The sequence below is a fragment of the Megalobrama amblycephala genome, linkage group LG14 (assembly GCF_018812025.1).
Source record: "Megalobrama amblycephala isolate DHTTF-2021 linkage group LG14, ASM1881202v1, whole genome shotgun sequence".
Taxonomy (NCBI): domain Eukaryota; kingdom Metazoa; phylum Chordata; class Actinopteri; order Cypriniformes; family Xenocyprididae; genus Megalobrama; species Megalobrama amblycephala.
Window position 1 is genome coordinate 2,741,655 of NC_063057.1, and position 16,743 is coordinate 2,758,397.

At 36.7% G+C, this 16,743-nt stretch overlaps 1 protein-coding gene and 1 long non-coding RNA gene across 3 annotated transcripts; both read left to right on the forward strand.

The window, feature by feature from the left end:
• The first annotated feature begins 3,883 nt into the window (after nt 1-3,883).
• LOC125245585 (cyclin-D-binding Myb-like transcription factor 1) lies at nt 3,884-9,772 on the forward strand. The gene is made up of 14 exons (XM_048156248.1): nt 3,884-4,033; nt 4,479-4,578; nt 4,695-4,771; nt 4,855-5,012; nt 5,110-5,142; nt 5,230-5,339; nt 6,295-6,523; nt 6,612-6,763; nt 6,845-6,997; nt 7,130-7,215; nt 7,332-7,490; nt 8,659-8,865; nt 8,942-9,089; nt 9,170-9,772. The coding sequence occupies exons 1-14, from the start codon at nt 3,899-3,901 to the stop codon at nt 9,205-9,207; spliced, it is 1,785 nt and encodes a 594-aa protein (XP_048012205.1). The 5' UTR covers nt 3,884-3,898; the 3' UTR covers nt 9,208-9,772.
• Nucleotides 9,773-11,816: 2,044 nt separating this feature from the next.
• Nucleotides 11,817-15,142, forward strand: LOC125245586. Of its 2 annotated transcripts, none has more exons than XR_007179573.1 (3): nt 11,817-11,961; nt 14,641-14,735; nt 14,894-15,142. It is a non-coding gene; the product is annotated as an uncharacterized LOC125245586 (long non-coding RNA). The 2 variants fall into 2 exon arrangements; XR_007179572.1 differs by lacking the exon at nt 11,817-11,961 and adding an exon at nt 13,763-14,021.
• Nucleotides 15,143-16,743: the final 1,601 nt, after the last annotated feature.

Here is a 16,743-nt window from a genome sequence, read left to right on the forward strand (position 1 = left end):
AATAAATATAGCTGCGAGCAGCGATGGCGGGCCCAAGCCCGGTGGCACCGCCACCCCGGTGGCTTCAGGGCAACTGTGCACAGCGGGCAATAGGCACTTAAAACGGTTAAACATCAAAGGACTATGTCAAATTCACTCCACATTTACTGCACTACAAGGTGCCACTATAGAGCCCCTCCTCCCTGCCCATTTTCAAAGGATTACATGTGCCAAGTTTTAACATTATTCTGATGAATTTTGAAGCAAATCAGGTAAAAATAAGAGGGTGATCTCAATGTATGCTGAAAGTGACACATTTTCTGCTTCCAGTTGGTGGCGCTATTACTTTGAATCACAATAGTCACATCCATGTGATCAGCCTTGTACAACGAAGACTAAGCCGAAGTTTCATCAAAATCAATTAATGTATGCAGAAGTTATAACACTTTGTTTCCCTTTTCTTGCCATAAATTCGTTGCCTCGCCACGGCCAAACCGTTTGAGATATCCAAAATCCGTTTGCAATTAAACAACTTCAATGTGTTAGCAACAAGTTAAAAAAAGTTTGGTGTAAATTGGATAAACCCTGTAGGAGCAGTAGTATAAAATTCATAGCCTGTTTTTTCAAAAAATTAACATTCAAACCAAAATAGCTGACTTCCTGTTGGTCGGAGCTAATGAATGTAAATTAGAAAATTGTCCGGCTTGATGAGAACAATATGTGTACCGAGTTTGGTGATTGTAGGAAAAACTAACCCCCCCACTTTTGTCAAAAGGTGGCGCTACTGAGCCCCTCCACCACGCCCATTTCTATGGCTTTGTCCATGTCTACTGGTTGACAATATTGATGTGTGTGTCGAGTTTCATGCAATTTGAAGCATGTTAAGAGCCTCAAAAACACTCAAGAATATTATTACAGTTTGACCTGTTGCCATGGCAACAATATTTCAAATATCAAAAATCCTGTCATAGGTCTACATCTGCTGTGTATTGACATTACACTGATGAAGTTTGAAGCAAATCAGGTAAAAATAAGAGGGTGATCTCAAAACATTTCAAAAAGTGATACACTTCCTGCTGCCAGTTGGTGGCGCTATAACTTTGACTCACAATAGTCACATCCATGTGATCAGACTCCTATAACGAACACACTCGTGAAGTTTCATAAAGATCAATATATGTATGCAGACGTTATAACACATTTCCTGTTTCCTTTTTCTCGCCATAAATTCGTTGCCTCGCCACGGCCAAACCGTTCGAGATATCAAAAATCCCCTGGCAATTTTTAATCATCAGTGTCTTGACTTCATGCTGACCGAGTTTGGTGGCGATCGGATTAATCGTCTAGGAGGAGTATATCAAATTCCAGAGCATGCGTTTTTCAAACAACCCTTAATAGCTGACTTCCTGTTGGCGTGGTGTTTAACTTAGAGCACGAAAGTTGTTCGGCCCGATGAGGTCTATATGTGTACTGAGTTTCATACTAATACGTGCAAGCGTGTTTAATATATGGACCAAATTTTCAGACTTTTTCAAGGGGGCGCTGTCGAGCCCCCCTGCCACGCCCGGGTACCAGCCTCTCCGGCGTCCTAATGGCCGCGGATTCCAATGTGTGTGCCAATTTTCAAGAGTTTTTGAGCATGTTAAGGCCCCCAAAAAGCCCCGGAAGACGGAAAAAAAATAAAAAAAAAAAAAAAAAAAAAATAATAATAATCCTTAGAAGAACAAGAGGGCCCTGCGCGAATTTTCGCTTGGGCCCTAATAATCCTTAGAAGAACAAGAGGGCCCTGCGCGAATTTTCGCTTGGGCCCTAAATATAGCTGCGAGCAGCGATGGCGGGCCCAAGCCCGGTGGCACCGCCACCCCGGTGGCTTCAGGGCAACTGTGCACAGCGGGCAATAGGCACTTAAAACGGTTAAACATCAAAGGACTATGTCAAATTCACTCCACATTTACTGCACTACAAGGTGCCGCTATAGAGCCCTCCTCCCTGCCCATTTTCAAAGGATTACATGTGCCAAGTTTTAACATTATTCTGATGAATTTTGAAGCAAATCAGGTAAAAATAAGAGGGTGATCTCAATGTATGCTGAAAGTGACACATTTTCTGCTTCCAGTTGGTGGCGCTATTACTTTGAATCACAATAGTCACATCCATGTGATCAGCCTTGTACAACGAAGACTAAGCCGAAGTTTCATCAAAATCAATTAATGTATGCAGAAGTTATAACACTTTGTTTCCCTTTTCTTGCCATAAATTCGTTGCCTCGCCACGGCCAAACCGTTTGAGATATCCAAAATCCGTTTGCAATTAAACAACTTCAATGTGTTAGCAACAAGTTAAAAAAAGCTTGGTGTAAATTGGATAAACCCTGTAGGAGCAGTAGTATAAAATTCATAGCCTGTTTTTTCAAAAAATTAACATTCAAACCAAAATAGCTGACTTCCTGTTGGTCGGAGCTAATGAATGTAAATTAGAAAATTGTCCGGCTTGATGAGAACAATATGTGTACCGAGTTTGGTGATTGTAGGAAAAACTAACCCCCCCACTTTTGTCAAAAGGTGGCGCTACTGAGCCCCTCCACCACGCCCATTTCTATGGCTTTGTCCATGTCTACTGGTTGACAATATTGATGTGTGTGTCGAGTTTCATGCAATTTGAAGCATGTTAAGAGCCTCAAAAACACTCAAGAATATTATTACAGTTTGACCTGTTGCCATGGCAACAATATTTCAAATATCAAAAATCCTGTCATAGGTCTACATCTGCTGTGTATTGACATTACACTGATGAAGTTTGAAGCAAATCAGGTAAAAATAAGAGGGTGATCTCAAAACATTTCAAAAAGTGATACACTTCCTGCTGCCAGTTGGTGGCGCTATAACTTTGACTCACAATAGTCACATACATGTGATCAGACTCCTATAACGAACACACTCGTGAAGTTTCATAAAGATCAATATATGTATGCAGACGTTATAACACATTTCCTGTTTCCTTTTTCTCGCCATAAATTCGTTGCCTCGCCACGGACAAACCGTTCGAGATATCAAAAATCCCCTGGCAATTTTTAATCATCAGTGTCTTGACTTCATGCTGACCGAGTTTGGTGGCGATCGGATTAATCGTCTAGGAGGAGTATATCAAATTCCAGAGCATGCGTTTTTCAAACAACCCTTAATAGCTGACTTCCTGTTGGCGTGGTGTTTAACTTAGAGCACGAAAGTTGTTCGGCCCGATGAGGTCTATATGTGTACTGAGTTTCATACTAATACGTGCAAGCGTGTTTAATATATGGACCAAATTTTCAGACTTTTTTCAAGGGGGCGCTGTCGAGCCCCCCTGCCACGCCCGGGTACCAGCCTCTCCGGCGTCCTAATGGCCGCGGATTCCAATGTGTGTGCCAATTTTCAAGAGTTTTTGAGCATGTTAAGGCCCCCAAAAAGCCCCGGAAGACGGAAAAAAAAAAAAAAAAAAAAAAAAAAAAAAAAATAATAATAATCCTTAGAAGAACAAGAGGGCCCTGCGCGAATTTTCGCTTGGGCCCTAATAATCCTTAGAAGAACAAGAGGGCCCTGCGCGAATTTTCGCTTGGGCCCTAATAATCCTTAGAAGAACAAGAGGGCCCTGCGCGAATTTTCGCTTGGGCCCTAATAATCCTTAGAAAAACAAGAGGGCCCTGCGCGAATTTTCGCTTGGGCCCTAATAATAATCCTTAGAAAAACAAGAGGGCCCTGCGCGAATTTTCGCTTGGGCCCTAATAACAAAAGGTGTTTGTGAAGAAAATTGCCTACCCTACCTTTAATATTTAAAATAGTGCTTTAATTAAAAATTTAATGTAATATTTTTTTCATACATGTCTATATAATAAATAATGGCATTTATTTACTGATAATATTTTAATATTTAATTTAAAATTATGAAAGATGGATATTTTATTAACTGGTTTGTGCTGATTTCAGTTACAGAAGGTGATGAAAGCTTCGAGGTGACAATGACTGCTACAGAGATGAGAGATGCGGAGCTGGAAACGGATGATCCTTCTGAAACACCGGTAGAAACCCTAGTTCATATGTTTAGGAGTACATACTGCTTAGTTATCACCTTTCAGTGCTAGTGTTGCATGGATTTAAAGGGATAGTTCACCCAAAAATGAAAATTATCCCATGATTTACTCACCCTCAAGCCTTTCTAGGTGTATATGACTATCTTCTTTCAGACGAACACAATTGGAGATATATGTAAAAATATCTTTGCATGGTTGTGAAGGCTACATTTTGAAGCCAAAAAAATGCATCCATACATAATAAAAGTAATCCATACAGCCTTAGAAGGGTTAATAAAGGCCTTCTGTAGCAAAGCGATGGGTTTTTGTAAGAAAAATATCCATATTTAAAACTTTATAAATTCAAATAACTAGCTTCCGGCGGACTGTTTAATATACAATATTTATTTATTTTAAATAATCCAGATGGATGTAAAAAATTGTTTGTCTACAGGATAAGGATTCTTCTGTGCAAAAGAAAGGTGAAGATGTATCAGCTGTCAGTCAAGCCTGGTTCACCACGAAAGAGGATAAAGACACTCTGGTTAACAAGGGTAAGTTTGGCATATTCTGCATATATACAGATTTGTATTATCATATAAACCCAGCATAAGAAATATTGGACCTGATATCAGTATGCACAGTCATAGTATCTGTCATATATCCTCAGGTCACAAATGGAAACAGGGTATGTGGTCAAAAGAGGAGATTGATCTCCTGATGAGCAACATAGAGCATTATCTAAAGGTGAGTATGCTTTATGAATGCATCACATTTGCTATCTTTGATTTGCATCCTCACTCTTCATCCGTCTGTGCTTCCAAACTCAGAACCGAGGGATCCAGGACCCCGCGGAGATCATCTTTGAGATGTCGAAAGAGGAGCGAAAGGATTTTTACCGCAGTATAGCGTGTGGTTTGAACAGACCGCTGTTTGCTGTATACAGACGCGTACTACGAATGTACGATAACCGAAACCACGTAGGCAAGTAAGGACATAGTTGATTTTATTTGTCTGTTAAAACTCAAATATGCACCAAAAAATGTCTGTTGTAATATTTGATATGTGCTTTTCTTGTCATTTAGATACACTGATGAGGAGATTAATAAATTGAAAGAGTAAGTTGAACCATGAATCTTGAATGCCATGAAGTGTAATCTGAATTTGTGAGTCTACATTGTCAGATTTTCGGTGTGTGTAATTAGGCTGAGGGAGAAACATGGAAATGACTGGGCTACCATTGGAGCGGCACTTGGCCGGAGCGCATCGTCTGTGAAGGACCGCTGCCGACTCATGAAAGACACATGCAACACCGGTCAGTTTTTCCAAATCTTCATTTCAGTGTTTTCTATTATTAGTTTCTATTGTATAAGTTTTCTGTTATACTAGAAGAAACACATATATATATATATATATATATATAAAACATAGAAATATATTTTATCATTATTACTAGTTTATTAAAACTTATTTTTTCATTATTATATATTTTTTAGTTTATTTTTATATTATAATATCATTTCTATGTATATGTGTGTATATATATATATATATATATATATATATATATATATATATATAAACATAGAAATATATATTATCTTTTTTTTCATTTTTATAATTATACTAATTTTATAGTTTTTTAAATAAATGTATATATTTTGAAATAATGTATTAAAGAATTTTAAATGTTTGTTATATATTATATCATTTTTAATTTATTATATATAGAACATAGAAATGTTTATTATTATTACTAGTTTATTAAATTGTTTTATAATTATACTAAATTTATATATTTTTAAATAAATATGTATATTTTAAATAATGTATTAAATAATTTTAACTGTTTGTTATATTATTTTTATTTTTTATATCATTATCGTTATATATTATAGTTCTAGGAATTATATATAATTAATTTTTATGATTAATAGTCTTATAAAAAGATATATTATTAACTATATATATATATATATATATATATATATATATATATATATATATATATTGTTAATAATATATTTTTTTAATTAGTAATTATATTATAATAGTATATAAAAGTATATACTATTATTAGTAATATTATTATTAGTATTATATTATTGTAAATTATAAAATTTATTATACATTTTATGTATAAAACCTATCATTCATTTAAATACACATACATACATACATACATACATACATATATATATATATATATATATATATATATATATATATATATAAACTATATCTTATGTAATAAAACTTCCACGCTTTAGGAAAATGGACAGAGGAGGAAGAGAGACGGCTGGCAGAGGTGGTCCACGAGTTGACCGGTACGGAGGCGGGTGACGTTGTAACTCAGGGAGTCTCGTGGGCGTCGGTGGCTGAACTTGTCGGCACTCGTTCAGAGAAGCAGTGCCGCTCCAAATGGCTCAACTACCTTAACTGGAAACAGAGCGGTGGCACGGAGTGGACCAAAGAAGATGATATCAACCTTGTCCGCAGGTCGGTCGCATCAAAAGGGCCTTTGATGGTACTGTTTATCTGTTCACAAACTAAATATGAATCATTAATCGTAACTCTGTATGAGCAGGATAGCCGAGCTGGATGTGGAGGATGAGAATGATATTAATTGGGACATTCTGGCTGGTGGCTGGAGCAGCGTTCGCTCGCCTCAGTGGCTCCGCAGCAAATGGTGGACCATCAAAAGACAAGTGGCCAATCACAAGGAGCTTCCCTTTCCCGGTGAGTCTTCAAAGTTAAGCATGTCTGTTATAATAATGTGAGTTCAGACACTGAAGCAATGTTTGTTCTCTGTGTGTGTAGTCCTGTTGAAAGGGCTGCAGGATGTTGTAGAGGCACCGCCGTCTACGATGAACAAGGTCGTGGTGGTCGGTTCCCGATCCGCTAATGCGTCACCCAGCCCCGTCACTGCACTGCAGATCCCCGTCCAGATTCCAGTGCAGATCACACATGTCTGTGAGTAAAACAATCTTGATGTTTGTCTGTGCAGTTGCAGGTTGAGGGGGACATCTAGAGGAGTTATTGTGGTTTTGTGAGTTTAATAGATTAGATGTGAACCATTTCATTGCACATTTACTCTTTCCACAGCTTCTTCAGATGGTGTAAGTGCTACTTCAGACAGTGAAACGATCACATTGAACTCCGGAGCTTTACAGACCTTTGAATTATTGCCTGTGAGTATCTCAGATTTTATTTGGTTATTTTTGCTGTTGACTTTTTGCAAAACTATAAGAACTATTAAATAATAATAAGCTGAATTTATAAATAACTTGTGTCATTTCCTCCCTAGTCATTTCACCTGCAGCCCACTGGCACCCCTGGAACTTATTTCCTCCAAACAGGAACCAATCAGAGCCTCCCACTCACACTCTCAGCCAATCCCACGGTCACACTCACAGCTGCAGCTTCACCGTCTTCACCTGACCAGATTATTTTACACAGCCTCACGGTAAAATTTTGTGTGCTCTAGGGTTATTATAGTTAACTAAAATTATTAAAAACATATTTGTTAATTGATATAAAAAAACAAACTTAAACTTGTTTTATTTAAGTTAGTTGGCAAGGCAGCATTTTTTATTTAAATTTAGGAACTAGTGCTAAATTATTATTGAAAGTAAAACTGCATTAAAAATGTGTTGCTGTCAAATCACGATTAATCGAATCTAACAAAAGTTTGTTTATATATATATATATATATATATATATATATATATATATATATATATATATATATATTGCAATTAATCAAATCTAACAAAAGTTTGTTTACATAATGTGTGTGTATGTAATATATTTATGTTTGTGTGTCTATATATGCATATATATATATATATATATATAAATGTTATATATAGAGAGAGAGAGAGAGAGAAATTGCGAGATATGTATATATATATATATATATATATATATATATAATTGCAATTAATCAAATCTAACAAAAGTTTGTTTGCATAATGTGTGTATATATATATATATATATATATATGTGTGTGTGTATATATATATATATATATATATATATATATCGCAATTTTTCAAATCTAATATAAAAGTTTGTTTACATAACGTGTGTGTGTATGTATACACACGCACACACACATATATATATATATATATATATATATATATATATATATATATAATTGCAATTAATCAAATCTAACATAAAAGTTTATTTACATAATGTGTGTATATATTATATATATGTGTGTGTGTGTGTGTGTGTGTGTGTGTATATATATATATATCACAATTTTTCAAATCTAATATAAAAGTTTGTTTACATAATGTGTATATATTATTATATTTAAATATATTTTATTTATAATATATATATATATATATATATATATAATATCACGATTAATCACATCTAAGATGTTTGTTTACATTATATTTGTATATATAAATATATATTATATATATATATGTCTTTTATCTTTTAAATCTTTTATGTTAGATTTAATTAATTGTGATTATTAATAAAAACTATTTAAACAAAAAAATAATAAAAATGTACAAAAACACAATAAAATTATGAAAAATTTTGTGCTGTAACACAACCTATAATTCTCTCTCTTCTGCACACTTTTTCTCTTTTCTGTCCCTATCAGACTGACACTGAGAATGTGACCGTTCAGATGTCCCACCCTGGCATTATCATCCAGACGGTGACATCAGAGGACCTCTCGGACCCTCTCGGCCAATCAGAGTTGGAGGGAGAGCAGGAGCTTGCAAAGGAACAGACTTCGGAAAACCAAAACAACTCTGGGGAAGAAGAACAGAGTGATGAGAGATCAAAAGATATACAAGAAGAAAAGGTATCGTCTTTTTCCAAACTCTTTCCAAAATTTCTCATGCCACCTTCCTGTTAATATCATCCTTTTTTGGGTTTAGACTCTTGACTCTCCTAAAGTCGAGGAAACGGTAGAGAGTTCTGGGATGGGCGAAGAAGCCGTCCTCATGGTCCCATCTCCAAGCAGCTTTATTCCATCTAATGAAGACATCAGCACCAATTCTGTCCTGCCTCTTGGAACGCTGACAGGTACAGCTGTTAACTAGTCGAGTAGGCAAGTTATTTAGAAGACTAACAGGTAGTTAAAGCACATTTGTTTTTCCATACAGATCCCATTCTTGAGAACCAGGAAGAGGGATCAAACTGAAGCATCGCTCCTGGAACAACAGAACTGTTGCCGAGGTTTAACCAGGATGGGAATTCCAGCACAACAAAGACACAAAACACTGACTTTAGTGGATATGTTCCCTTATTCAGGGACAAATGCCGCATACAGGATCATCCGAACATCATCAAAGAGACTTGCGTGCATCAAAACACTTTTCAGTATTTATTTATCATGCAAGTTCCTGAGCCTCATCTGTCTCAGTGCAGTTAAGAACATGAAATACTCTGATTAAGCAACACTTGTTTTTTTATGGTGTATTTAAAATTATGTAATGCGTTCATTATTTTAAATGTTTATTTTTTTGTGTATGTATATCTAGATTTACTAGTTTTTGTAGCCTCCTTTCCTGCTTAACAGTAATACTTGATAAAGCTACGTGAAGCTGCACTGTTCTGATATTAGAGAGGTTGTACATGAATGTTTGTGTCATTCCAAATGTCCACTAGACTAGATGGCCATAATTTATCAAATGGTTTGAATATTTACTTTACCTGTAAATTAGTGCCTGTGTGTTTATTTATTGAATAAACAAAATGTCACCAGTTGCATGTGTTCTAGTTATTTAAATGAATTGGACTATAAGAGCTCAGAGATTAAGTAAATGATATTAGTTAAATCTTATTACTACACACAGTTTTTTTTTGTCACTAAAAGCTATTTAAATTACTGCACCAGGTTGTTTTTGTTTTGTTCAAGAACGTCTTAAAGGATAAAATGTGTAATTTCTGCACCATAAATTCCAAAAATGTTGATTATGGGGGCTGGCTTGTGAACATACATAATAAACAATTTTTTAATTAATAAAAATCAAAACTCCGTTCTCTCCCCGACGGTTTTGTGGTTTCATTTATTAATGCTGATACACTTATTGACCACAAGAGGGAGCTGATAATCGCCCATTTTTGTACACACACAATAAATAGAGACTTTTGCTTTGAGTTTGCAAATGTTAAAGTACTCAGACGTTTTGGAATTAAGTTAAAACCTCAATCAACGTTCAATCTCTCGACACTAACACGACTCGTATGGCAGAAACTGAAGTGCAGTTTGCCATCCTCTCCACTAGGCGGCGTACGCAGAATTACGTTCAGTCTGACTTTGACGGATTCGGAAGCAAAATGGCGGCGCTTGATGACAGTTACACAACACGTGCAGTTTTTAGTACTTAATTTGCAGATAACAACTTAGTGAGAGACACTTAATGTCTTTAAACAGCACATATTCCACCTCAACAGCAAAGAAACCTGACACACGCAGCGATAAACAGCGGAAATAAAGTATAACTAGTAAATATCCTTCAGCGTAAAGTGAAATTTTCTTGTGAAATGCCTAGCACGCGCTATAAAACACTCCTTACGTTTCATAAAAGTCATTAATACACAGTTTTGCTGAAATGTCATAACAGGGCTCGTCTGTCAGTTTATTTAGATTCATGTTATGATGGATAGATTGTGTCGAACACTACAAAGTGAACGCATGTGGTCTATAATATTGATGGTGTCCTTAAACATAAAATCTTGTATGTACTTGTTATTTGGCAGTTAATTATGTATGAAGGCAGTCGCATCTTCTATGACGGTTTATCACAGACTTGTTTACATGCTGCTCTCTCACTGACAGAGCTTTAGACGAACCACGTTTTTACATTTATAATCTGAACGAAAGGCCATCTGATATTTATAATATAAAGTAGAATAATAAAGAATACTGTTGTTGTAGTCTTACTGAAGGCAGTAATCTACTGGATTGATGTTCTGTTGCTTCATGCTTTAGTAGAGCTGCAGTGTTCAATATTTTATACTTGTTTAACTGGCAGTATTTTAATCTTAGATTTATGAGCTATTATTTTGACTTGAAAATCTGATGTTTTAGATATGCAGTATGGAGTAATGTGTGTGTTTATTATGTGTTTCTCTACAGAATAAGGGATGTTTGGACACCCAGTCATCAGAAGCAGAGCTGTAGGAAGTGTGGACAGACATTGACTGTAATGATGGACTTCTGCTGATGGACAGGTAAGGCTTGTAATGTGTGTTTTTGGCTTGTAAATGTGTAGGTTACTATCATTTTCTTTTTGAGGGGTGGTCCCTTTGAAAAGCAAATGATGGTAATCTAAGTAGGTGGGGAAGGGATGGTGGACAAATTTTTTATACAGCTAATTTTTCTTTTTCAGACAGAAAAGTATGAAATGTATGAGATGTATGAAAGTAATTTAATAGCATCATCAGAACTAAATTATGATGGAGTATATTGAAACAAAGATACAATATTACTGAAGTATAATATAGTCTGTAATATGACACTGTAATATGAATTTATGTAGTCAATTTACATTTATGAAACATTATTTAGACTAACTTTTAAATGAATTTAGGGATACAAAACAGCATAATGTCTTTATGTCTTTGCCCTACAGAATAAGAGATGTGTTTGGAGCGTTACACCCAGGGACGTGTGGACTGACATTCGCTGAAATTATGGACATCTGCTCATGGATGGGTAAGACTTCTTCCCTCTTCTTTTTTCTTTTCTTTTCTTTTCTTTTTTTTTTTTACTCGGTTAATTAAATTTTTTGCAAGCAAAAGCATAACCCCTGCTGGGCATCGTGCTGGATCTTAGGGGAGACCCCATGATCCTCTGCACCTTCTCACTCACACCATTCCTTCATATTGCTGAGATCTGGCTGGGATCGAACCAGCAACCTCTGAACCCATGAGGCAGCGCTCTTAACCTGTGAGCCACAGATCTCATGTCTGAACATGTGCAGGAACTTATATTTCACTGTTTCCTGACCTGTGATTTACAATAAACTAGTTCAAGCTTTCAGGTGTCTGTCATGATTGAGGTGGGATTTGAACCCAAGTCTCTATTGCAGTTTCACCACCAGAGAACGTGTGTTTAGCCACTTGTGCCACTGTGACTTTCACACTGAAGTCTGACATTTGGGCCACTTTGTTGAATATAATGCCAACAATTTTACATAAGTGATAGTAGGATTTGAACCCATGTCTCTATCACAGTCTCGTAACCAGAGAACATGTGTTTAGTCACTCACACCACTGTGACTTTCACACTGAGTGCTGGCGTTTGGCCCACTTTGTTGGATATAATGCCAACAATTTAATGTTAGCAATAGTGGGATTTGAACCCAGGTCTACATCGCGGTCTCGTCACCAGAGAACATGTGTTTAGCCACTTGTGCCACTGCGACTTTCACACTGACTGCTGGAGTTTGGTTCACTTTGTTGGATATAATGCCAACAATTTCACATAAGCAATAGTGGGATTTGATCTCAGGACGTTCACATACAATCAGCAGTTAATCGTCCACTGAGCCACAGAGTCTGTGACGATCATGAGAAGTTTTTCATAGATTTTCATATCTTTAGCACCGTTTTTTGTAACACAGACAGTGTATTTGTGTTCTTGGCTTTGTCAGCTTTTACTGCCTCAAGAACATGAATCACTTCATAATTTCCACCATCTGAGTGAAATGAGTGACTGTATGTAAATATAATGTACACACACTCATGAGAATTTTCATTAAGATCTTTATTCATTCTTTACATGTCAAACTCAAACTGAAACACACACATGACTAGTAAACAGCATTTATTTATTCAAGTAAATAGATTTGATATGAATTAGAAACACAGAGATCATCACACCTGCCTGGAAGTTTCTAGTAAAGCTGAAGACCTTGATTAGCTGCTTCAGGTGTTTGTAATGAGGTTGGAGCTAAACTCAGGAAAGTGGATCACCAGGAGCAGGATTAGACAGACAGCCCTGCTTCATTTCTTTTCTTCATATATGAATGCAGATACACTTATCGTCCACAAGGGGGAGACACTCTGATCTCAGAGGACTCTTAGATTCACCTCCTCCTCATCAGAGACACAGAAGATCCCCTCACTGAGTCTGTTGCTGGAAAACTGGACAACATTTCACATGCTGCTGTATTTTCAGGAAAACGTGTGTTTCTATGGATATTTGTCATTACTTTAATAAAATAAATAAATAAATAAACCACAATATTTAGTATAGTCTGGTAGCTATATTTTTCTTTCAGCAAATTAGATTTAATAAGTTCACACTAAAGTTTTCTGTTCATTCTCTCATACTGCTGTGGTTCATGCAGATACACTTATTGTCCACAAGACGGCGCTGAAACACTGATCTGAATCTTTGAAATACACGTGCCTGTCATATTAATGAGTAAAACACTGCTTTTAAACATCATGAAATGTTTAGTCGTTATATCATTTGTTTAACTGTGAACAAACGTGATAAATATCACTTAAGACAGATAAAAACAAATATATTTGACACAAACACAAACTAAAAGAATGTCAGCTCTTTCGTCTCGTGTGTTGTGTTTACGCTCGAGGCCTGTGACTTTCAGCAGATCATTTTATCTGTCTTACCCCATCAGATGAGAGCTGATCTGACTCAGATCCTGACAAAACATTGATTAGTTTTCAAATATGTGAAAATTAAACTTCAGCTCTCTCACCCAGACCACAAATTCACTCGCCCAGAACACTAGCTTGACACTACAGCACTGAAATCAGTGACAGAAACTCGAGCGCAGTTTACCATCCGCTCCACTAGGCGGCGCGAGCGTGTTTCACTGTCAGCGCGACACCTTTGGGTCCTTGACAACAACGACGCTTGATGACAGTCGCTACGACAAGTGCAGATGACAGCTATTATCACACAACTGCACATATTCCAGCAAATAAACCGACTCACAATGCGATAAAATGCGGGAATCGAGTGACATTAACTCCTCGGTAAGTAACTTTACACATAAACTGAATTTCTCTAGTAATGATCCTTGTTTAGTTTGATTGTGTTTGTACTGAAACATGGTTCTGTTGATGTCACAGCAGGGCTTGTCAGGTTCATTTTCTCAGTGTCTTTAAACTCAATCTTGTTGTTTAAATGCTGCTTGTTATTATATGAAGGCAGTCGCGTCTTCTGTGAAAGTGTCTCAGTTTGTTTACATGCTGTTCTCTCACTGAACTCACACTCACACCTTCAGAAGAACAGGTGAATTGTAGTTGTTGCGTTTCCTTTATAATCTTTGAATGAATCGCCATCTGATATTCATATTAAAAGGCAGAATAATAAGGAATTGTGTTTTTATCATTGCTGTTGTAGTCTTACTGAAGAATAATCTACTGGATTGATGTTTGTTATTAGAGTCAGTTGGAGTGTGAAGCTCTGATGTTCTGCTGCTTCATGCTTTAGTAGAGCTGCAGTGTTCAATATTTTATACTTGTTTAACTGGCAGTACTAACATATGTCATTTTATATTTCTGAACTATTATTTCGACTATCTTTGTTAAATCTGATGTTTTAGATATAGATATGGAGTAATGTGTGTGTTTATTATGTGTTTCTCTACAGAATAAGGGATGTTTGGACACCCAGTCATCAGAAGCAGAGCTGTAGGAAGTGTGGACAGACATTGACTGTAATGATGGACTTCTGCTGATGGACAGGTAAGGCTTGTAATGTGTGTTTTTGGCTTGTAAATGTGTAGGTTACTATCATTTTGTTTTTGAGGGGTGGTCCCTTTGAAAAGCAAATGATGGTAATCTAAGTAGGTGGGGAAGGGACGGGCGATGAACATTTTTATACAGCTAATTTTCTTTTTCAGACAGAAAAGTATAACCCCTGCTGGACATCGTACCGGGGCTCGGGGGGGGACCCGACTCATCCCCGCCCCTTCACGCTCACACCATTCACTCATATCGCTGAGGTCTGGCTGGGATTGAACCAGCAACCTCTGAACCCGTGAGGCAGCACTCTTAACCTGTGAGCCACAGATCTCATGTCTGAACATGTGCAGGAACTTATATTTCACTGTTTCCTGACCTGTGATTTACAATAAACTAGTTCAAGCTTTCAGGTGTCTGTCATGATTGAGGTGGGATTTGAACCCAAGTCTCCATTGCGGTCTCACCACCAGAGAACGTGTGTTTAGCCACTTGTGCCACTGTGACTTTCACGTTGAGTGTTGGCATTTGGCCCACTTTGTTGGGAATAATGCCAACAATTTAATATTAGCAATAGTGGGGTTTGAACCCATGTCTCTACTGCAATCACATCACCAGAGAACATGTGTTTAATCACTCACACCACTGTGGCTTTCACATTGAAGGCTGGCATTTGGGACCTTTTGTTAGTTATCATGACAATAATTTAAATATAAACTGTAGTGGGGTTTGAACCCAAGCCTTTCTCAGCACAGAGCACTTGTTTAGCCACTTGTGCCACTGTAGCTTTCACACTGAAAGCTGACAATTGGGGCACTTTGTTGGTTAAAATGACTATAACATAAACAATAGTGGGGTTTGAACCCATTCCTCTATTGCAGCTTCATCACCACAGAACATGTGTTTAGCCATTAGCACCACTGCGACTTTCACATTGAAAACTGGTGTTTGGGACACTTTGTTGGTTATAATGACAATAATTTAATGTAAACAATAATAGAATTTGAACCCATGCTTTTATCGCAGCTTTATCACCAGAGATCATGTGTTTAACCACTTGTGCCACTGTGGCTTTCACACTATGGGCTGGTATTTGGGGCACTTTGACAATGACAACAATTGAATGTAAGCAACTTTTGGACTCCAAAATGAAAATGCAACACTTTATTTCATGAGCTACAGAATCTGTGAAGATCACTGGAGTTTTGGAAGGGGTTTTAGGGAAAGTTTGATTAAAAACTTGAACAATCATGTGATTTGAACTCAGGACTTTCACACAGAAGAAACAGCTGATTGTCAACTGAGCCACACAAACTTAACAGTTTTCTTCACGCATTTAGTTTTAGCACCTGTTTGTAATCTGTATTAGTGTGTTTGTGTTCTTGGCTTTGCCAGCTTTTACTGCCTTAAGAACATGAATCACCTAACAATTTCTTGCACATTATCTGTGTTCATTTGTGTGTAATTTTTAGATGATTTAAGTTTTTCTGACACTTATTTGAGTCACATTTACAACAAATGATTAAAAAAATTGTCAAATTACTGAAATGAGTAACGAGTGACTGAAATATTACCAAATACCAAATGTACACACAATCATAAGAATCGATATTAAGAACTTTATTAATTCACATGACAAAATTAAACTGATAACACATGCATCGCTTGTTTATTCAAGTAAATCGTTTTATTTGAATGAGAAACAGTCCGTCACAGCTACCTGGAAGTTTCTATTTATCCTGAAGACTTTGATTAGCTTCAGGTGTTTTTAATTCGGTTGGAGCTAAACTCAGGAAATGGACGCTGTCCGTCGAAACACGCTTCGTGAAGCTTTGAAACCTTTGCGAATCATTTGTTTTGAACAGTAGTTCGGCGCGTGCTTCAATCTGCCAAAGTCACGTGGTTTCTGAAGCTTGATTTCAGACCGTTATTTTAATCAAAGAATACACACTAACAAGAAGCGACACTCAATAGAACACTCCATTGGAACACCGGCGCCCAGCAGCAGCCC